The 23867-nt window shown below is 41.0% G+C and overlaps 2 protein-coding genes across 14 annotated transcripts in view; one reads left to right on the forward strand and one right to left on the reverse strand.

Annotated features, from left to right (window-relative positions):
* LOC107401539 (NXPE family member 4) overlaps nucleotides 1–23867 on the forward strand; it is a 232061-nt gene that overhangs the window by 163968 nt on the left and 44226 nt on the right. The gene's annotated exons all lie outside the window — the stretch shown is intronic.
* Nucleotides 1–23867, reverse strand: part of LOC102914125 (NXPE family member 2) — a 60426-nt gene that overhangs the window by 12031 nt on the left and 24528 nt on the right. For 6 of the 13 annotated variants that reach the window (XM_076576210.1, XM_076576207.1, XM_006979761.4 and 3 more), the window contains one exon: nucleotides 14710–14818. The exons of 2 other annotated variants lie outside the window; for them this stretch is intronic. In XM_076576210.1, the coding sequence (XP_076432325.1) occupies nucleotides 14710–14818 (109 nt within the window). 5 more of the 13 variants (XM_076576206.1, XM_076576209.1, XM_076576205.1 and 2 more) reach the window with 2 other exon arrangements.

Genomic DNA, 23867 nt, shown 5'->3' on the forward strand with positions numbered 1-23867 from the left:
GGTATTTGTGTAGATACTTTGTACCCTATGACCAACATCCCCTCATCTCCATCAGCGTCCAGGTTGTAGCCCCTGCTCACAGCTATTCTACTTTCTGCATCTAAGTTCAGTTTTCAAAATTGGGACTACAAGTGAGATAAGGCAGCGTTTGTCTTTCTGGATCTGGCTTGTTTCACTTAGCAGGTCTTCCATTTTTAACCGTGTGTGTGTGTGTGTGTGTGTGTGTGTGTGTGTGTGTGTGTGTGTGTGTGAGAGAGAGAGAGAGAGAGAGAGAGAGAGAGAGAGAGAGAGAGAGACAGAGACAGAGACAGAGACAGAGACAGAGACAGAGACAGAGACAGAGAGACAGAGTATGAATTTGTCCATTCATTCCTTAGTGCATATTTGGGCTGATGGATGCTTAAGTTGACCTTGTCTGTTATGAAATTACCTGAAGGTGTCAATAATGAATCACATAATAATTCTATTTTTTAATTTTGAAAGATTTATTTTATTTTTAATTATGTGTGTGTGGGCATGAGTACAGGTGCTCTTAGATGCCTGAAGAGTGTTGGATCCCTTAGAGTCTGATTATGAACTATCTAGTGTGAGTGGTGGGAACCTAGCTCAGGTCCTCTGCAAGAACAGCAAATGCCCTTAACCATTACATCATCTTTCCAGCCCCTATTTTAAGTGTTTAAGGAATCTTCATAATGTTTTCCATAATGCATGAGCTAGCACATATTCTCACAAACAGTGCACAAGGTTCCTTTTTGTGCCTCATTCTCACTATAACTATTTTCAGTCTTTTGTATATAATGGCCAGTCTAACAGATACAAGGCTGTGTCTTATCACAGTTTTATTTGATGTCTCTCTGACGATTAGTTGTGTTGAAGGTTTATATGCATGTTGGTCATTCATATTTCTTCCTTTGAAAGATATCTATTCCAGCTCTCTATGCATTTTCTTAATAGCATGGTTTATTTTCCTGCCATGGAGGTTTGAGTTCCTTACACATGTAGTTATGAACCCTTTTGTCCAATGTACACCTTGCAAATATTTTTCCCACTGTGTACACTCCTGCTGTACTTGGTGGATTGTTTCCTTGGCTGCATAGGTTTCAGATGCAATCCTGTTTGTCTTAACTTTGCTCTTATTTCATATCCCTTTGGAGTTCTATACAAAAATTCTTGCTAATAACAATGTCAAGAAATTACCCGTTTGCTTCTAGTGTTCTATAACTTCAAATCTTACCTTTCAGTCTTTGCTTCATTTTGCATGAATTTTGTGCACAATGTTGAAAGGGGGCCATTGACATTCTTATGCATAGATTTCCAGCTTTCCCAACACAATTTGTTAGACTGTACTTCTTCCACTGTATGTTCTTGGCATTTTTATAAAAGAACAATTGGCAATAAATGCATGGATTTGTTTCTGTCTCCCTATTCTATTTTGATGACTATATTTTGTGGTAGATGTTGAGAACAGATGCTTAAATATTTCCACCTTTGTTATTTTAGATGGTTCAGGGATTTTAATGATACTTTCTAATTTTATAGATTTTTATATGTCTATTAGAATATCTTTGGAATTCTGATAGATATTGCATTGACTCTCTACATGGTTTTGGGTCATATAGAAACTTTAACATTCATTCTAATCTATGAACACACTCTATTTTTCTCTTCACGGTACCTTCTTCAGTTTTTTTCATTCATGTTTTACAGTTTTCAGTGTACTGGTCTTTTATCTCTGTAGTTTAATATATCCTTAAATATGTTACTGTTTTGGATGCTTGTACACATGAGATTGTTGCCTTGATTTCTTTACTGGATAGTTTGTGGTTCATACATAGCAATGTTGCTGGTTCTTGTATGATGATTTGTACCTTTGTTTCAAAGATCCTAAATTGTTTCATGCCCCCCTACAATACATCTGACTTAATATGACCGATCACTATGTAACCCTCCACATCTCTGTTATCTTCTCAACCTGGTTTCTATTAGTTAACCATTTTTTAAGGACTTGGCTCCCAATCTTCAGCACCAAAGGTTCTGATATTCTCCAGGTAAACGGTTAGTATCTGTGGCTGTAGATCCTTCAGTGCCTACATGTCTTTGTGTCTGACCTCTTTCAGACCTATAGCAATACTCCTATTGTAAATCGATTTCTATTCTCTACCCTAACTTAAATACAACTGTACATTTTCCTTTCTATTTTATACTTCCTTCGATTGTATCATTTCCTTAAGATTTTGAATCTATTCAAGTATCTCTATTACATTTGTTTATTTGGGAGGTGGGCATGTGCCATAGCACATACTTGGAGGTCAGAGGTCAACTTTTGAGACTCAGTTCCCTCCTCCCTCCATATGAGTCCTTGGGACAGAGCTCACAGTGTCAGGTTTGACAGCAAGCACCCCTACACCAACTGCTCCAACCCACTGGTCCTCAAGTACCTCCAATATGTGAACACCTAAGTCTCCTTTAACTGCTGTCCTATTCTTCTGTTCACTCCACCCCCGACAAGTTAAGTGTCTTGAGAGTTCTCACCTATCCCACCGCCATCACCCATTATTTGACTTAGTGCTCACTTTTGACTTCATTATTAACTACACTTTGTTCTCACTCTACAGCTCACCCATGACAATGTCTCAGATTTCCACAAATTCAGCTGTCACTAGAGTCTAATGCTTAATAAATCAATTTTTTAAAAAGCATGCATTTCTCAACAGCAGACTTGTGTATTCAATTGTGTATCAAAGGAACATCTTTACTCAGGTGACTTTGAAAGACCCTAAAGGTAAACATTCACATTTAAATTTATCTTTTGTCCTCCAATATCTCTCCTCCTACTTTACCTCAATAAATGATATCACCATCCATGAACTTGTACAAACCTCATATATAGTGCTTGATTAGCCCCAAATCTTCACTTCCCACGGTTAATCAAATTTGCTATCAATTCGTTAATTGCTCAATGAGCTGGCCCTTTTTGAAGCTATGGCCCCATTAAAAGATAATGAATGCCTGTGCCTTCAAAGCTAATCTTCCTTTTCTTTCCCCCAACTAAACCATATTAGAAACACTTACAGTGCACCAGCTAGAGTCATCGAGTCACTGTGATTTGTGTGCGTGTGCGTGTGCATGTGTGTGTGTGTGTGTGTGTGTGTGTGTGTGTGCGCGCGCGCATGTGTGCATGGGTATAAATATTCTGTACATGTTCACGTATGCATACATATGTAGACACAAGTGAAGGGCAGAAGGTAATGTCAAGGGTCTTCCTCAGTGGCTCTTCCCCTTAGTCTTTGAACCAGTCTCTTCCTCCCTGAAACACACGGATTCAGCTACACTGGCTAACCAGAAAGCTCCAGGCATCCTCCTGGCTTCTCCAGCTCTGGGATGACAGTGCATGTTGCTACACCCTCCTGGTTTTTTTTTTTTTTTAATGAGTTTTAAAGAACCAAACTCAGGTCCTCATGCGTGCATGGTAAGCACTTTACCAATCATATCATCTCCCTAGCCCTCTGACCTGTGAGGAAGCTTTGAACTAAGCATAACCAACACATGTTCATATCCACTCTCTTTCCTTTATGAACACATGATCTACGACTTTACACTGAGCTTGCTCAGAAATGTGCCCAGCCTTGCCTGTTCTTTCCCATAGAAATATATATATGGCTCCCACATTAAATCCTCATGCTTATTTTTTTGAGAGAGGGTGTTGCTTTGCAAATAGCCTGGTGCTCTCCTTATCTGTGGCAAACAAATCTTTATTTACTCTCTTTCTTCATATCTTTATACTCACCAACATGCAAACCCACTGCCTTTGACTACAAAATTAATGACCCAGATAGGATCGTTTGCTTGAAGGTCCCTGAGCTTTTGCTATTCAGTTCCTGTTAGGAGGGGCCAGTGGCCAATGGCACTTTATCCCAGGCATGTTTTCCCCCTTGCTGGAAGCAGATTCTGAGTCTATAAAGGAAATCCCTGTCTTAGAGATTATTCACTATCTTTGCAACTTCTACCGTTCCAGAACATTCCTTAGCCACTCTGAAACTTTTGTTCAGAAGTTTCCTTGGACCAGCAAGTAATGTTGGAAGCATTAATCTATTAGTGAAGCCGTGATAACAGACTGGAGAAGGACTAGGTGGGTAAAACGTGTGCGAGGGTTCTTAGCAGGTCTGGGAGAACTGAGAGAAACCCTCTGTCCCCACAAGGGTCTGCTCTGAGACACCTGGCACAGGAAGCCTCAGAGCAGATCTGGGAAAGCAAAAGGGATCTGTCCTGGTTGTTGACCACTGAAGTTTTGGGAGACTGAAAGACACTGCCATCCTTTAGACCTGACCAAGGTAAAGGGCACCAAGGCGATCATGGCAGTTTTATTTTGTTTACTTTTTATGTTTAAAAACACCAGAGGCAGAGGCATAATTTTACAGTTTAAATATTCTGAAGTCCTTTGACAGTGGATCCAATTCAAACCTGAAGCCCAAGTAAAGAGTTGTAAAGTTTATATATTCTGATAAACTAATTTTCAGTGTGAATGTGGGAGGCCTCCCTCTTGGGGAGCCCATGCCCACACTGGGGTTGTGATGTTTCCTCTTCCTAGTAAGTCCTGCTTCATACTGACTCATTCCAAAACTCTTTTCTGCCGTGAAGTCAAGAATTCTGACTTTGATGAGAGGTTTCTGAAAAGAACCCAGTCTGTAGGAGGCAGTAGGCTGGGGCTCCCGCTCCCGTTCCCAGCATCTTTACCAGTGACCAGCACAAGCACTAACTCTAACGCATGGTCGCATGGTTGTGAGGTCCTTTGACTCCCTCCACCACTCTGCTCTGCTCTGCACTTTGGGTTTGCATCTTATCTTGTTCCCTTGGCTTTTGTTTTCCGAAACTAGGACTCCCTGGAGAGCTACCCCAAAAAAAACTGTAGTAGGGTGGAGAAAACCCAGAGTGAGTGAAGTCCTGGTAGAATGTGTGTGTTGACAGGGACTTAGCCTGGCCTGCAGGGGACTCTAAAACTAATTGTTAAAGCCATCACCCATATGGGCCAAGCTCAAGATGGATGGCAAAGATTTCCTAGGGAGTCTGAGTCTGAGTGTTTATGAATGATTAGTGTGTACCAAGACTAGCAACCACAGCTTCCTCCTCCTGGATGTTTGCAGCCTGAGAACTGGCCTACATAGATCTCCCACCAAGACTAGCTAACCCCTCTCCCGTGCGGTGCCTAACAAACATGCCGAGGTTTCAGGATGCCGTGTTAGCAATAGCAGTAAGAACAGTGGTGGTGGAGGCAGTTGGAGAGACCCACCTGATCCCAGCTTCGTTGTGTGGTGTCTACATGTCTGTCCTTCCTTCATTCCCACACCACCCCTAGCCAGGTTTCCAGGACCCCAAGCCACATGGAATGTGGCAAGGACTGATCGCTAACATTATAAGCGACTCTCTTGAATACATGATTGATAGCTTCTAAGAATTTGTCAAGGTGTGTCCAGCTCTGGGGTGGTACCCAGGCCAGTGACCATAATCAGGCAGCACCTTCTAGAATTCAAAACACTGTGGGAGCAGCTGCTCTGTGTATGACCTTCTCTAGCCTCTCTCTTCTCTTGAAAGCTTCCTCCTTGCTTTCCCAGTTCTGGTCTCTTCCTGGATACCACGTTTTCATTCCCCTATTGGTTGCATTGTGGACCCAAGTAAAGGGTCAATACCCTTTCCTAAAGGCAGTTTCTAAGGCCTGCTTCAAGTGGACTCAGATCCCTAACAAATAATTCATCAGAATCTGTTCTCCAAACCGCTGTCTTGTTTCACCAACCCTTAGACATTTAAGGTACGGTGCTCATGCCTTCTGTCTGTCAGTTTCCTGTGCTTTCATCAGAGTATAAAGTTAAATATTATTAAAATGTTTTCTCAGTTCTGTAATGAAACTAAAGTTAAGAATGGCAGAAGGGAACCATAGGATTAAAAACAAATATATACAAAGTTATAGGTATGAAATATATTTTTATGTAAAAAAATGCATTTAGATAAAAGAATTTGAGGTGGTAAACTAGTTTTGCTCAAAAGCAAAGGATTGTTCCAAAAGGAAACAGAAGGAATTAAGAACAAAACCAGAAATCTCAAGCATACTGCAGAAGGTCCAAAAAAGTTGCCAAAAGAGATATATGAAAGCTAAAATTTAAAGTATAATTGTGTGTATAACTAAATTGCTATAAATAAGTGTTATTTTAAAAAGCTGCCAAGTTGGGTTTTACCGATACTTAATATATTTCATCAGTCAGTTCACTCGGGCCCCGAGAAAAAGGAACAAAAGCAAGCGGTGAGATCCCCACATACTCCCAGGCAGTTGACTTTTCATTTTGCCTTTTGGCATTTGCAACATAGAGATTAAAATCAAGACAGTCCAAACGGCCCGCAGCAAATGACTACAGGCAAGAGAAGAATGCCAGTCACCAGGCTTGGCCCTGGGGAGGAGCACATGTCCCTAGGCAGGTAAGAACTAGACTCAACAAAGAGAGGACACAGAAGCAGGGAGGAGTCTAAAGGGACTGATGTTTGCCACAGCTGTGGGAAAACAAGAGATCTAGAAAATAACTGTCCTTGGCAGAGGGCGGAGGAGGGAGAGAAAGAGAGAGAGAAAGCCTTGATCCCTCTGAAAGTGGGAGGAGGGAAACCATTGTAAGGGAGGATGTCCTGCCCTCCAAAAGCAGGTCATCCACTCCAAGGCCAGCTGCCCTCGAAGCCTGAAGTTTTCCTAGAAAAGCTCACTCAAGCAGCTCCAGACCACCACAGAGGTTCCTTGGGTAACTCTTGACATGGCAGACGAGAATGCTAATTTTCTCCTCACTGCCGAGGCTTACAAAATGAATCTTTGTAATAATAAATATTGATGTCTATACTTCAAAGCCAAAGATTATTGTCAGCCCCAGGACTTCGGAATCGCTGTGCGTGTGACAGAGGTCCCAGCTGGACTCTCTAACTGAGATATTGGGGGTAAAACGGTATCAGCCACAGTAGTGCTCCAAGGCTTCAGAAACAGTCCCAATAACTCCTCCCAAAATTCAGTGTAAGCCCCTCTTACACGGAAACAGAAGGAATGGGTGGCAATGCAAGGCTGCAGACTGACCAAAAACGGCTGGGAGACTCAGCGCTACACGAGATTCTATCATCCTACACAGATTATTAAGGACTTTATGACTTGTGGCATCCCAAAAATAGACATTAGCTGTTCTAGTCACTTGTGTTCTGGGGAATAAAAATGAGTATAAAGTCCATGATCTAAAAAGTCTTAACAGACTTGTCTGCTCTGTCCCTCTAATTAGCCAGGAGGAAGGAACAAGCCACTGCCTTTCCTTAACGAAGGACACAGGAAAGGTACATCCTGCGAAACAGAGAAACAATTAGAATTTACGCAGACACTTGCCATGCAATAGATAAATACCTTCCAGTGTCTGCTGATATGGTCTCAGGATGGATGGGGAAATTTGACAAGGCCAGATTTTTCTAGAATAAAACCTCTCCCTTCTAAGTTTCCACAGCCTCAAGCACATCCTGAGGAAAAAAACACCTAGATCTATGAACTGCTAAAAGTCTTGAAATTTTTCTTCTAACAAGAGAAAAAGACAATTTAACTTTTAAACTACAAGAATTTATAAACTACATAAATTTATAAATCTTTCAGTGGTCATAAACTTATTTGGTTAGGTTTGCTTTATTTTTTGTTTCTTTTTTTTTTTTTTTTTCGTTGTTCAGCATGGTTGGTATAATAAAATATACTTGACGATTACAAATTCATACCATCTTCCCTCCCATCCAGTCTGTTACTGGTTTTCTACTTGAAATTGCACTTTCGTGCTTTGCCACAAGCTCGATATATAACTATCAGTGTGAATGGTAGTGGGGTTTTTTGCTGTTGTTGTTGTTTTCAATTAATTTTATTTTATTATATTTTTTCATGCAATATATTTTGATCATGTTCTTTCCCACTCTCTCAGCTGCTGTGAGATCCTCCCCACTTCCGTGCCCACTCAATTTTGTGTTCTTTCTCTCCCAGTGTTGAGAAGGGGAAGTGGACACAGTCCCACCCCTAACCAAGAAGCTATTGCAATTGATATCTGCTGGGAAAGGAAAAATCCGTTTTCTCCAGTGGAGTGTCATTGTATATATCAACCACACTCCAGGGCAGGTCCCATGCCTACAAGCAGTTGAACGACATGAAACAGACTCCAATCTTTGTTGTTGTTTTGTTTTTTGTTGTTGTTCTTTTGTTTTGGTATTTTTTATCTTACTGGATTTGGAGGGCATTTTTGGTTTTGTTTTTAGTTTATTTTCATTTTCACTTTTTGTTTTGGGTTTTTTTTTTTTTTGTTGTTGTTGTTGTTGTTTTAACACAAGGGATCTCAATCTTAAATTCAAAACCCCCGTGGCCATTCAGTATTCTGGCAGTCTCATGAGGGAACTCTGGGTCACTACTATAGTAGAAATGCTATGTACATACACCTGACACTAAAGCATAACATTACAGAGTGCTTCGTAGGGGAGGGGGCAAATGTGCTAATAACATGGCTAAGCACAAAGCCTCCTAATCATTTGTGGAGACATTCCTGTTGCTCTGGACCCCCTCCCTGCTCTCTTCTGCCAGGAGCTAACAGAAAAGAGAGACCTCGATGTCTTCTCCTGTCTCAGGGAGGAGATTGACCAATAGACCTAGGCAATTGCTAAGTTTGCCCATAGTTCAATTCATTATGAAAAAAGAAATTCCATACAACCAGCTCAGGTTTAAAGAAGACCACAGCTAACCTAACAAAATCATGAGTATATCACTGATGAAATAGCATTCTGATGGGACCACCAGTATGGTACAACCCTTCAAAGAGAGGCATTAAGACAGAGGTTTGCTGCCTGGGGATGTGGTCTGCATAGTCATGCCTCCAGCTTAGGCTGCATGGAAGTTCTTACACCCGGATGTAAAAGTTAAGCTGACAATAAAACACATAGCCATCCTAGAGCAGGTTACCTCTGCTTGGAATGGTCTCCTGCAGGGACAAGACCCCACCCTATAAACTCAGAGACTGGATTTACTTTAAAATCTGAAGGGAAGAGGGGTCCCTTTTGCATCAGATTAACACAATTTGATAGTGTCCTATTTTACCTTACTAACTACTTAATCCCAGAGCCAAGATGGAATAGGAGCCAAAGGATTCAAGTGAGCCCAAAATGCCTTCTCCTGTGGACTGGGGTCACGGCTCACACTGAAGCCTTTAAAAAGTCAAATAGGTAGAGAGAAGAAGAAAAGGATTCTCCCTTCCTCTGCCCACTTTGTTCCTCTATTTACTTATACAGGTTTTAAAATCTTTGTTATCTGTGTGTGTATGTGTGTGTGTGTGTGTGTGTGTGTGTGTGTGTGTGTGTGTGTGCATGTACATCACACACAACAAGTGTACAGAGATCAAATAACAACCTTGAATGTCGGTCCTCCCTCTACCTTATTTTGAGACAGGGTCTCTCTTACTGTGCTCTGCCCACAAGATTAGTTGAGCTTCCAGGGATCTCCTGTTGCAGCCTCCCATCTCCCTGTAGGAGTGCTGGGATTACAGGCTTGCACTACTGCAATGCCAGCTCTCTGCAGGTTCTGAAGCTTCAGAGTCAGGTCCTCACGCTTACACAGCAAGCACTCTGCCCACTGGGTCCTCTCCCCCACCCCCTGTTTGTAGAGTGCTAACCTCCAGCCTGCTGATGCTCTTTTGTGTCTTATCAGAAACATAACATGTTCAGTGCTGCTGCACTGTAACTAATAGGTTTTAACGTGCCAACTGTAAAAAAGATAAAGCAACAAGTAACTCTTTTTGTCTTCCTTTTTTTCATTGACTATCTCTCAACTCAAGTATGATGGCTTTTCTTGGTTGTCAACTTGACTACATCTGGAATTAACTAAAATCCAATGGCTAGGCACACCCTTGAGGAATTTTTTTTCTTAATTAAATTCTTTGAAGTGGGAAGACCCACTTTTAATCAGGATCTTTGAGGTGGAAAGATAGACCTTTAATCCAGATCTTCTGATCCAGGCCACACCTTCTGGTGGCAGCTTATATAAAGGACATGGAAGAAGGAAGCTTGCTCTATTTGCCTCTTTGTCCTGCTCTGGTAGCAAGTCCATTCTTTCACTGGAATTAGAGCCTATTTGTTCATGATTCTAGTGTATACTGAAGACCAGCTGAGACATCTAGCCTCATGGACTAAACAACTGTTAGATTCTTGGACCTTCCATTGGTAGATAGCCATTGTTGGACTAGCTGGGACCACAGTTTGTAAACCATTCTAATAAATCCTGTAGATAGGCAGATAGATGATAGATAGATAGATAGATAGATAGATAGATAGATAGATAGATAGATAGATAGATAGATAGATAAAGTTCTGTTTCTCTAGAGAACCCTGGCTAACCCTCCAAGGTACCATTTTGTTCTTTGTTTTGAGATAAGGCCTTGCTATGTACCACAATCTGGTCCCAAATTCACTATGTAGTTGTGGTGGTTTGAAAGAAAATGGTCCCCAAAGGGAGTGGTACTATTAGGAGGTGTGACTTTGTTGGAGTAGATATGGCCTTGTTGGAGGAAGTGTGTCACTGTGGGGCAGGTTTGAGTTCTCTTATGCTCAAGCTACTCCCAGTGTCACACAATTCACTTCCTGTTGCCTTCTGATCAAGGTGTATCCAGCACCATGTCTACCTGCACACTGCCATGCTCCCTGCCATGATGATAATGGACTGAACCTCTGAACTATAAACCACCACCTCAATTAACTGTTTTTTTTTTATAAGAGCTACCATGGTCATGGTGTCTCTTCACCTCAATAGAAACCCTAAGACAAAAGTTGGTACCAGGAATTGGGGTATTGCTGTAATAGGCCTGACCATGTTTTTGTTTGGAGGAAATAGGACTTTGGTAGTTTGGGTTAGGAAAGCAGTGGAATGCTTTAAGCACTGCTTAAATGACCATACTAGTGTGGTACTAAGAGTTATTTGAACTGTCAGGGGCTGGCTCAAGAGGTTTCACCAGAGAAGAATTTTAGTATGTTGCCGAGAGGTCATTTTTGCTATATTTTGGTGAGGAATGTGGCTGCTTTTTGTCCTTGTCTCTAGAGTCTACTTGAGGCTAAAGTAATGAGATTTGGATTAATTCCATTGACAGAGGAAATTTCAAGACAGTTTAGTATAGACTCTGTCATGCAGATATTAGTGGTAACTCTAATGAAGATATATAATGAAAAGGAGCAAGCTGAACAAGGAAAATACAAAACATACAATTTGAGGAGAAAAGGAGTGCCAGGACATGGAATGGAGCTAAATCCTGTGTTCAAGGAGATAAACAGATTAAGAAATGGGATAAGGGAGTGGTGGTGACCTCAGGGCAAGATCCAACCCAACTAAGTTTCCAACTTGTGAAAAGGAACTAAAGAAAAGATTAGAGCCAAGTGTGGTGATACACTCCTTTAATCCTAGCATTTGGAAGACAGAGGCAAGTAGATCTCTGAGTTTGAGACCAGCATATTCTACAAATACAATTTCAGGACAGCCAAGCTTAGGCAGTGAAGGAAACCACAAAAAAACAGGAAGTGGTGAAGATGTAATTGAATGAGGTGCTACATACAAGCCCCAGCAATAAGCAGAACTTGGCAGCTTTGGCCACATGATTCTGGCTTTAAGGGTAGAAGAAATGGGTTTTAGAATAATCCTCTGTGAGTAAAGAAAGCTACTGAGGCCAGGCATGTGTCAGGAGTGTCCCTGAATGGAGGCCTAGAGAGGCCATTTCATGAAACTGTGAAGTTGAAGCCTGGATTGCCTTGGAGAATCCAAGATGTTAGAGATAGATTCATGGGATAACTGAGAGGGGAGTTGCTAACAGGAAGTGGAAACAGCCCAAGAGAAAGAAGTATGTTGCAATCAACAAAGTTGAAAGGAGTTGGAGATCTAAAGATTGTTTGGACATCAAACATGGAGATGCAGAGTTTGAATATTTGCCCGGCTGATTTTCAGTCTTGCTTTGGTACAGTATTTCCTCACTATGCTCCCTTCCCTACATTTTGGAATAGTAAAATATATCTTGTGCCAATTTATGTTGGAAGTATTTGATCTGCTTAGTGATTTTAATTTTACAGGGAATTACAGTTAAAAGATTGCCATGAGTCTCAGAGAGACTTTGGACTTTGAAACAAATTTGAGACTGTTGTAGATGATAGGGACTTTTGAAGTTGGACTGAATGCATTTTTTGCATTATGATATGGCTACAAGCCTTTGAGGGCCAGGGCATGGAATGTGGTGGTTTGAAAGAAAATGGGTCCCAAAGGGAGTGGCACTATTAGGAAGTGTGGCTTTATTGGAGTGGGTGTGGCCTTGTTGGAGGAAGTGTGTTCCTGTGGGGGTGAGCTTTGAGTTCTCCTATGCTCAAGCTACTCCCAGTGTCACAATTCATTTCCTGTTGCCTTCTGATCAAGGTGTATCCAGCACCATGTCTACCTGCACACTGCCATGCTCCCTGCCATGATGATAATGGACTGAACCTCTGAACTGTAAACCACCACCTCAATTAACGATTTTCCTTTATAAGAGTTGCCATTGTCCCGAACTGACCTACTCTGGTGATGGGATGGCCAAACACCCTAATAGTCATGTCAGAAACCCCATCCAAGGACTGAGGAATCTGGATGCAGAGATCCACGGCTAGGCCCCGGGTAGAGCGCCAGGAGTCTAATTAACGAGAAAGAGTAGGGTTTATATGAGCGAGAATTGTTGAAACCAAGGTTGGATAAAGCACAGGGACAAATAGCCAAACAAATGGAAACACATGAACTATGAACCAAAGGCTGAGGGGCCCTCAGCTGGATCAGGCCCTCTGAATAGGTGAGACAGTTGATTGGCTTGATCTGTTTGGGAGGCATCTAGGCAGTGGGACCGGGTCCTGTGCTCAGTGCATGAGTTGGCTGTTTGAAACCTGGGACTTATGCAGGGATGCTTGGCTCGGCCTGGGAGGAGGGGACTGGACCTGCATGGACTGAGTCTACCAGGCCGATCTCAGTCCTGGGGGAGGCTTTGCCCTGGAGGAGGTGGGAATGGGGGGTGGGCGGGGGGGGGGGGGGGAGGAGAGGAGAGCAGGAGGGGGGAGAACAAGGGATCTGTGGCTGATATGTAGAACTGAATGGTATTGTAAAATAAAATAAAAGGAAAAAAAAAAGAGTTGCCATTGTCATGGTGTCTCTTCGCAGCATTAGAAACTCTAACTAGGACAGTAGCTAAGGCTGCTCTCAGATTTATTATGTAGCCCTAAATAGTCTCAAGGGCATGATCTTACTTCAGCCTCCAGAGTACTGGAATCGCAGGTTTGTTCCATATCACTCAGTTACTAGAAGGTACCACTAGGACTCCTCTGCTTACAGAGGAGAAAGAGTCCGCCCTTCAAAAAAGGCTGTATGCACCTTCAGAGCTGTTTATTTCCATTTCAGCTAGAACACCTTGAAGATGCTTATGAGAAATCAGCCAGGGTCTCTAAGTCAATCTGACTCTTTCTTAAAGGCAATATGGAGTAAAGGTGGTTTATGACAATGTTAAACTGGGCAAGCCCAGAAGTGTTTGTGTCCACCATCTTTCCTTTTTGCGCACAAGACCTAGGACTGTACATTGAACATGCTCAGGACTTTACATCTTAAAACTGGGCAATCCAGGAATATGCCTGTTTCTTCACAGACTTTTCTGTATGAGAAAGTATAAGCTCTCCTAATAAGATCCTCGAATATCCATCATTCAGAGAGAACATTGCTTTGCAAATGGTGTCAGCACCCTCCTTGCTTGCAGCAGGTATATCTTTCTCCATTCTCTTATGACTGACTGGGTTGTACTTTGGGATTCTGAAATTGCCAAGATGTGAGCCCATGACATCTAATTACAAATTCTGTCTTAAATTGGTTGACTTTTCTCCCTCCTCATTGTTAACACCCTCTCTCAAGTCATTGTTGCTTCTCACCTAGGGCAGATCACTGAAAAACCTTCCTTTACTTTGTTACTGACAAGTTATTTACTGAGTGTCTGATACGTGTCTGGCATGGGGTTATGGCAACAAGTAAGTACATACCCAAATCCTCGTTGTCCTAGAGGTTATCACAGGGTAGGTGAAGGTGGACAGCCATCAATGGATGTCATGGTAAATTCTGCAGTACGGTAGCAAGTGCAAAGTACTATAAAAAAGAAGTCAAGCAGAGCAAGGGGACTGCAGAGCAGTGGAGTGGAGGCTGTGTTGGTGTCAAGAAGATACCCTCTGAGCAGTCAGATGAAGATGATTAGGGAGAGGAGAAATGGGAAGTCAAATAAGACTGCAGAAAGGGAAAGTCCAAGCAACGATGAGGGGACTATACAAAGAACAGTAATTCCTCCGTGATGGAGGGAAAGGACTGAAACCGATACAGTTGGATTACAGCCGCACAGGCTATAGGAAGAGCTCATCTTGAGACAGATGGCAATGGAAAGCAGTAAAAAAAAAGGCACAAATCCACCTGCCACTAAAGAAGCAGTACCCACATGTGTACATTTATTGTGCAAGGGAGTGGTGTAGAACAGAGATTCTTCTTACGCTGCCTTGCTAGGGTAGTATACTTTTAACATCTGCTTCTTGCATTTTCAGAGTAGCATCCAAGTGAAGCCACTCTGGCCCTCCCTGGGAGATTATGTAATAGGAAACAATTCTTACCTTTGTGTGGTCTTTTGAAGTCATGAAGACAACCCAGAAAACAAAGATAAAGAGCACCATCAGGAGCAGTTTCCGAGCTGGAGCATTTGGAAACAAAGCAAGCAGTGTCCTAGGAATGAGGACACAAGTCATCACACATTAAAGAAGAACTGACCTGGATGCCTCTGAGAGCTTTCGTTGCTCCTCCTCAGTTATTACCAGAGTGGGCTCACACTCTACTGGGATTTTACCAAGTCATCACTGGAAATCAAAGAGGGAGTCTTTCCGTGAGGCAAGGAACCAAACAGGTGAAGAGACTGCACGCTTCTGACTCGGGAGAGGTCTGGGGCTGTGTGAAACCGGTCTGGAAGCTTTGCTCATTTTCAGATCAGGTCAGCAACCATTTACACGCAGAACCTCCTCTCCTGACATTCCTTCATACTCATGCTGATCTGATGGGTGTCTTTCTCCCAAGGTCAGCAACAAATAGATCTCTCATTTCAATTCAAAGATGTTCAATTGTTAAGGCAGCTTCCTTCCACCTCAAATTTTATTTTTATTTTGTATTAGTTTTAGTTTTAGTTTATTGATTGGTTGATTGATTGATTGACTTTTTTTCAAGACAGAGTTTCTCTGTGTAGTCCTGGTTGTCCTGGAACTCACTCTGTAGACTAGGCTGGACTTGAACTTACAGAGATCCTCATGCCTTTGCCTCCCTAGTGCTGGGATTAAAGGCTTGTGCCCTCACTGCCTGGCTAGGTTTTACCTTTTTATGTCACAGTAGTTGAACAACAATTTCCCCCAAAGCATAAAAGTTTCTGAAAAGCTCAGTGTTAAGGTGTCCAAAGTTTTTATCTTACCTTTTTATTTTCATCCAGAATCCTAAAAGTATGAGAGAAAGTGCTAACTTCTGACAGTGTTCCTCAAACATTTTATTATAAGAGTCACAGTAGGCGAAAGATCTCAACTCAGCACATCTCCACATATGTACACATACTATTCACATAGCGCTAACACAAATCAACATTTATCCTTACTATACATGAAGCAGTAATATTTCCTAGCTGTTCCGCTTGATTCCATGACATTCTTTCCCACTTCAAGGTAAGTTCATGCCCATATCACATGATTTGGCAATCCCCTGCAGCGAAGCCCCAGCTAGTCTGCAGTCCATCCACTTGCCCCCATAGTCAAGCCAAACAAGAAGATTGGAAAAAAACACACCTATAGCTGAGCACCCTCCTCATGGTCTCATGGTCTCCTTCGGCATTTAGAGCTATCCAGAGTGGCTCCTCGGTCCACAGGCTCTTTATATTTCTTTCAGCGTTGGAGTTTCTATATAAAGCTTCAATGATCAAAGGCTGACATTCGATTTGTAGGCACAGTGCCATCAGGGATTGCCAGTCTTTAGTGACCTGTTCACCACAATGGGAGGAAACTCTGAGGTTTGCTTTTAGAGAGGTCATGATGGCAGGTATAGGCTGTTAGTTCTTCTCTTCCAGCCAGGCTTTGCATGCTTATGCATGCAGACTGTACTTCCCTCACTCAGGTTATATTCAGCTGCCCAGTCTGTCTGTAGTCCCTCACCTCCACATAGCAAAGGTGTCTGGAACATTGGAAAGAAGAAAAAGCAAGTCTTTTTTTGCCTAAGACTTACGTGCCTGGTTCTTGGCACTATTTCAAGAGCTTGTAAATTCTTCTCTGTTATTCTAAACTATCATTGATATCAAATACTCCAACAATTTCAGTAAAATCGGAGACCACAAGGAGAGCAGCCACAGATCTCAATCCGGCTGTAGCCTGCATGGTGTAAGAGGGACTGTGAGGGACAGAGGTGACATGACCCCAGAGATGCCAGGCAGCTACAGAGAGCTACCTGTCAGGGGACAGTCCATCACCACAGGACACAGGACCTAATATGTATACACACTTTGCTCTTCAGAAGGGTCATATGTAGACTGATTTTTCTTCGGGCCACCAGCTCACAAAAAAAAAAAAAAAATGACACAGAGACTCATTGCTAATTATAAAAGCTTGGCCTATAGCTTAGGCGTGTCCCAGTGGCTCTTATAATTTAAATTAGCCCATTTTTATTCATCTGTGTGTTGCCACTGACTCATGGCTTTTACCTCCCTACTGCATGTCTTGCTCCCTCTGTGTCTGGCTGGTTGCTGGGGTCCAGCCTCGGCTCGGGTTCAGGTCCTGAGGCAGGGAAGGGGTGTCAGTGCAAGGAAAACCTCTGACCACCAAGTGGCCCCCAATAGCTCAGGCTCTCTTTATTTATACTTAAACAGAGATTTCTTTTTTTAACCAGGGTTATATGAACAGCTTTACTATTGGCTTCTGTTTTTTTACTTTAAGAAATGTATCATAATTTAAGGAATACATCCTGATCATTATGAAAATCCCCATTGTTCCCCTGTATGCTTCCCCAAATACACCTTCCCACCCCCACATAACCTTATCCTAGACACAGAGTTCAGCATTTTTTTGCAGGCTTGACTAAGTATCGAGCCAGAAACATCCTGCTCTGCAGCACTTACATCAGCTGGCAGCTACTGTGGTTACAAAGTTAAAAAAGTAATAGACATGGGAACAATGCTTTAAGGACAACAATATTCAAACCAAGACAGTTCTTTCACGTCTGTGAGATACATTTTTATACAGTTCCTTTTCCTATAAGAGGGTCCCATATCTCAATCTCTCTGTAAAAGGCAGACCTTGATAAAGCACTTTTTCCCATCTCACTATATATACCATACTTCTTCTACCAATATAAGCTTCTATATATGATAAAGATGGATCTATCCATCCCACATTTTGCATTGTATTTTTTCCTCTTGGAGCATACCAGATCCAACCAATGATTCTATGCTTGGTGTCCAGGGAACTTACTCTCAACAGTTGGCACTATATGTGCATTTCTAAGGCTTTTCCCCTATTCTGTGTATGCATGACTTATTCTCCTTTCCAGAACTGTGAGATATGGGTAATGTTCCAAGTGTTGCTTTCTAATATGTACCTAACTAGCTCTATTGAGTCAGAAAAGTTCCCAGGATTAGAAGTTGTAGTTACTGATTCCAGGCAAGAGATTTGAGAAGCATTAGCCCCCTGTTTTAAATCTTAGTGGAAAATATTTGAGAAAGAGCAGAATATCTAGGGAAAATTGCAGCTATTGCATGTGTGACTAACAGAATAAAACTAAAAAACACCCAAAGAATCACCAATATAATGAGAGAGAAAAGAACCTACAAACTGCACAAATTTTGCAAATTTCTATGCTGTCTTGTGGACTACTGGTCCTTGCCAAGTGAGAGTCTATTTCCACAGGTGCCTTGCCCTAAGGAAATCCATTGGATAGGTAGTCATATGCTGATCTGAGACTAGGCTGCATGGCTCCCAACAGCTGGTGACCCCACCTTTCATTCTCTCTGAGTCTTCTCTGTCCCCAGAAGTGCCACCTAACCTCTTCCTGCCTAGCTATTGGTCATTTAGCTCTTTATTAAACTGATCACAGTGACACATTTCACACATTGTAAAAGAATATTCTGCAACATTTTCCCCTCTTTGTCTAAATAAAAAGGAAAGCTTTTAACTCTACCATAATAAAAGTATATACAATAAGAACAATTATCAGGTATTGTCTAAATAAAAAGGGAAGGTTTTAACTTTAATGAAGTAAAATTATATACAATAAGAATAATTTTCAAGTAAGATTTACATTTACAATATCCAATCCCATATGCACTTGGCAAATTTGGAGAAAGTACCATATTATATATCCTATCTTAGTGAGTCCAAAGTTTTATACCATTTTTATCACAGCTTGTATTATCAGTCTAAACATATTTTTTTAGACCTTAAAACATTTTCTTAGGTAAACAACTTAAGCTTTTATGTCTCTTAACCTTATACATTTTACATCTCTTTTGTAAGTTTCTATCCTGAATTTGGTAACAAAGAAAACTTTAACTATAACTGTTTCATCTTCAACCCATCAGAGCCCGGAGAAGGATATAATATTACCTGAGTAAATAGGGGATACAGACCAAACAACTTCCAAAACTATAGAAATGATAGAAACAGCAGGATGCCTAGACAATCACCCAAGGTTCCTCTGTAACATTGGGACAACCATCTTCAGCCTATGGGCCTAAAATAGCTGACAGACTTTTCTGTAAAGCAGAATTTTGAATGACTGCCCTACCTTGTCTTGGCAAAATTTGGCAGTTGTCTTCTTTTGTGTTCCGATTGTCCAGTTTGGACAGCATTCTGTCAGCGGTTGAGGCAAGGACAATTTCTTTGCCCATTGATTAACCTTGCTACAAATGAAAGCAAACTCCATATGGAGGTTCTTTGATGCCCATTATCCTTTTTTTGAAATAAATCGGTGCTGCCAAAAGCAGATGTTCTCACTGTCATGAAAAGCCTTATGTCATTAAAACATTTTAAGTGCCATATTCTGTAGGTCTTTGAAGTGTTTTAAGACCACCTGTCTCCATAAAATATATCTCTGTTTGACCTTGAAAACATACTTAATATGACTACAAGTTTGATAATATAGGTGACTAACTATATTAACCTGCATTTCTTTGTCATCCTAAATAGTTTGTAATAATAATGTTTAAGGAGTAAAAATTTATATTACATTGTTAAATGAGTTGCATAGGTACAAAATCTTAAACAAGAGTAAAAACATATGTATAGTATGTTCTAACAAAAAATAACCTTACATTTGTATCAATATACAAAATTCTATACCAATATAAAATATTTGAGACTAGTGGTTGTTCAAAAGTAGACTCAACAATCTACCCTTTTATTCCATCATTTCTATATTATATCCCCCTTTTTCCTTCAGAAAGAGATTCCTGACTCTAATCTCCTTGTTTCGCTTTTTTCCTGGCCATGACTAGTAACAACTTGTGACCAACCTCCAAATGATGACATACATCCATAACCCATTGAACAACCAAAAATCACCCACCCCACCTCTTGGGAATGTAGGTGTCATGTTCTGTTTGACAGAACATGTAGACTGTTTCCTGTTGTCTGGTCATGATGGCATCTTTGGGGACCCTGAGAAAATTAGGATAATGGTCAAGTCCTGGGAGAGCTAGCTGTAATATTTGTTGTCCAGTCTCTGTGCAATAGGAAAGCACAAGGCTTATCTTCAGTCCTGGCTAGAATAGTCTATGAGGCTGGACCACCTCAGCCAGCAGCCTTGAAGCTGTTTTGGATATAGAACTCTCAGGAAACTGCAACAGAGGCACTCTGAGAGGCTAGATCACCTGGGCCACCCATTTTCACTGGTGTTTGGTCCCTTTGCTCTGAAAACATAGAAACTTTCATACCTATCTGCTTTAACGTAAGTATGGACTGTGCATTGTACACAAGCCAGCCAAAGATGATTTTTTTTGTTTTGTTTTATGTTTGAGCAGGTAAAATATATGTCATCAGTCTTGTAGTTTTTATAGGTTTATTTCTTTATGTCGATAGCCAGGATTTTCAGGGGGTCTTCCCTGATCAAACCTGATCTCTATCAACCTTGAAGGAATCCACAGTCTTTCATTTTCTTTAGAAACAAAAGCATAACCTCTTCCCCAAAGCAATACATTTTCTGACTTTCATTTTCAAGTTAATGAATTCCTAAAGTATCTAGGCTGGTTTCATTCAGCAGTCCCTCTTACAATCCCATGTCTCTTAGCAGTTGTCATTTGCTCACCAGTAATCAAAAAAATTGAAGTCAACAAGACATCATATAGGATCCAGACTCCCTGTGTATTTTTTCATCTTTATGTGGCTTATCCTTTTTATATTATTTTATCCTCTCTTTAAAGACTTTATTTTATTATTTATAAACTACATTTTTATGTCTATCTATACCCAATTTGTTTTCTTTTTTAAGCCTATGCACATTTTTTAAAACATACTGTAACCTGAGAGTTTTTTCCATCTAGATATGTCTTTACTGAGCACCTGCAGTATTCCCTGACCACATGAAACAGATCTTAAACTGCATCTCAGCTGCCATGTGGCTTAGCTTAGTGCATGGTGCTAGCAGTTGGTTCCAGCCCATAGGCAGCAACCAGTAGCCATGCCTCTGTAAGCTGCTGAGCACCTGCCTGCCCAACAGACTGCTGGACTAGGAAGCTATATACTTCTCCTTATCCAGAATTTTTCATAACTTTCTCAGGCCCTATGTTTAGATATTCAAGCCCTGTGTTGGGTACCATATGTAGACAAATTTTTCTTTGGGTCATCAGCTCACAAAAAAGACACAGAGATTTATTGTTAATTACAAAAGCTAAGCTTACAGCTTGGGCTTGTCCCACTAGCTCGTATAATTTAAATTAACCCATTTCTGTTCATCTGTGTGTCGCCATGTAACTCATGGCTTTTACCTCTCCTCTTACATGTTTTGTTTCTTCTGTGTCTGGCTGGGGACCCCACCTTTCTTTCTCTCTGTTCCCAGAAGTCCTGCCTAACTTCTTCCTGCCTAGCTATTGGCCATTTAGCTCTTTATTAAACCAATCACAGTAACACATCTTCACACAGTATAAAGGAATATTCTACAACAGTAATCCATATCCAAATCTCCTTGCATAAAGATATATATCTAGATACAGATATGTACATGCATGTATGTATTTAACCTATATGTATAGATATATATGCATATAGCATTTGTTTATTTGCATCTATGCCAATTCTTCCAAGCATGTGATCACATAACTGTGTATACATCATGGCTATGATCACAGCACACTGGAAATATGCACAGATGTTCAGAAGATAATTTGATGAGATGAAGAAAATCTATCAATCCTCCCCACCCTATGAGGACAAGCTGCTCACCATGTTCTCATCAACTGTCACATGCTGTATGAAATATGAGAACTACATCCATATACCACATAATGCCATTCCAGTCAATGGCCAGCTTCTAATGATGGCCTCATAAGATTTCACCATCTGACAATGCCATACCTGTCTTAGTTTGTGTAAGTACATGCTATGAAGTTCACACAGCAGCAGAATCACCCGGCTTCATGCTTCTCAGAACACCACTCTGTGGTTAAGTGAAGTATAACTATATGATAGTGGACCCAGGGCTCTTTTTGCAAACTTCACTACAGTACATTTGACAAAGATTTACATTGTACAAGGTGATGTCATGATACATATATACATGATTAAATGAGCATTAAAATAAAATTAAGACATTCTCATACTTCATTTCATTGATGTGATAAGAGCATTTAAGACCTATTCTCATGGGCTCAGGCTTCACAGTATTCATAGTACATTACTTGGCCAGCATTCAGAAAGACCTGGCTTCAATCCCTATACTGAAAAGAAAATTACAGATCTATTGTGTTAGTAATGCTCAAGTGTACAATATGTCATTATTAACTATAGTCACAATGTTGTACAGTAGTCTCTAGAATTCATTCATCCTGTCTTATTGAAATTCTGTATCCTCTGACTACCATCAACTCCCAGCAAACACCATCCTCTTCTTTACTTCCGTGAATTTGACATTTTTGGAATCCACATATAGATAAAGTAGGTAGTCTGTCTTTCTGGGCTTAGCCCACTCCACTCAGCACATTGTCTTCCAGGTTCACTCAAGTTATTGCAAATGATATGATTTTCTTTCTTTTGAAGGGTAAACATGAATTACCATATGTATATAACAATTTATTAATTCATTGGCAGGCACTTATGTGAATTCCACATCTTAGCTCTCTTGAATAGTGCTACAGTGAACATGAGAAGGCAGGTGTCTCCTTGGCATACTAACCATCTTTGAACACATAGCAAGCAACAGAATTGCTAGGTCATAAAGTAGCTGCTTTTCATTTTTTGAGGAACTGTCACACTGCTTTCCTATCAGTGGTTGCACAGAATTCTCCTTCCTCACTGACTGCAACAGTTATCTTCTGTCTTTCTTACAGAGGCCATTGTGACAGTGTCAATGTTTAGTCATACCTTTTCATTAGTTTTTTGACATTATTTCTTATCTAATATTTGGCAGATTTCAGCAATGAAGCCATGGAGTCCTAGGCTTTTCCTTGTTGAGATATTTTATTTGTTTTTATGTATATGAGTATTTTGTCTGTGTTTATATCTGTGTTCTGCATGTGTACAGTGCTCACAGAGGCCAGGAGAGAGGATCAGGTCCCTGGAACCAGAGTTACAAATGGGTATGGGTCACTATGTGGGTATTGGGAATCGAACCAGGGTCTCTGAAGGAGCAGCCAGTGTTATTAACCTCTGAGCCATCCCTCTAGCCCCTGCTGGGAGGTTTCTGAATGCTTTTTAAAAAGCCCTTTGCCTAGTGCAGCTTTATTCAGACTTTCTACTGTTTTGTGATTTGGTTTTGGTAGTTGGTGTGTTTCCAGAACTTTGTCCATTTCTTAGACAATGTCAAACTTGCTGACATACAATTGTTCACAGTAATCTCTCCTATGGTTTATCTATTTTATCTGTTGAAATGTCTCTTTTTCTTTTATGATTAATTAAATTGTGATTATTGAATACATCTCCTTTCTCTGCATTTCACTATTACCTGCCTCTGTAATCAGTCTGTTCAGGGTGGCTGGTCAAGCTTAAGCTGTTGGAACTACCCAGGCTCTGACCCTAAGATCGTCAGTGGCATTAGTATGTTAGCTTTCACCAGCAGGAACAGAAAGCAGATTGACAAGAGAAGTCCATTCCTCTCCTTCAGCCTGAAGTCTCGCTATAATGATCTTAGGGACAGATTATAATGAAAAAAAAAAGCAAACAAAAACCAAAACAAAATAAAACAGATAAAGTCCCACAGTCCCTGCTCCAAAATCACAAAGGCAGAAGATAGCTTGGCATGAAGGGGAATAGTTTAATAACAAGCATGCTATCTATCTACTTGGGGTTACTCAGGATTTGTTTGTTTGTTTATATGTGCAGTTCTGTAGATTGAACTTAGAGCCTTGCATGTACTGGGAAAGAAATCAATCACCAAGTTACACTCCTCTGCCCACCCTACTCCCACGCCATCATCATTTCTTTGGGGGGGGGCATATGTAGGCAATACATGTGCATATGTGTGTGTGTGTGTGTGTGTGTGTGTGTGTGTGTGTGTGTGTATGCATATGTATGGAGGCCTAAGGTTCACATTGAGTGTCTTCCTCAGG

The sequence above is a fragment of the Peromyscus maniculatus genome, chromosome 7, assembly GCF_049852395.1.
Source record: "Peromyscus maniculatus bairdii isolate BWxNUB_F1_BW_parent chromosome 7, HU_Pman_BW_mat_3.1, whole genome shotgun sequence".
Classification (NCBI taxonomy): Eukaryota; Metazoa; Chordata; class Mammalia; order Rodentia; family Cricetidae; genus Peromyscus; species Peromyscus maniculatus.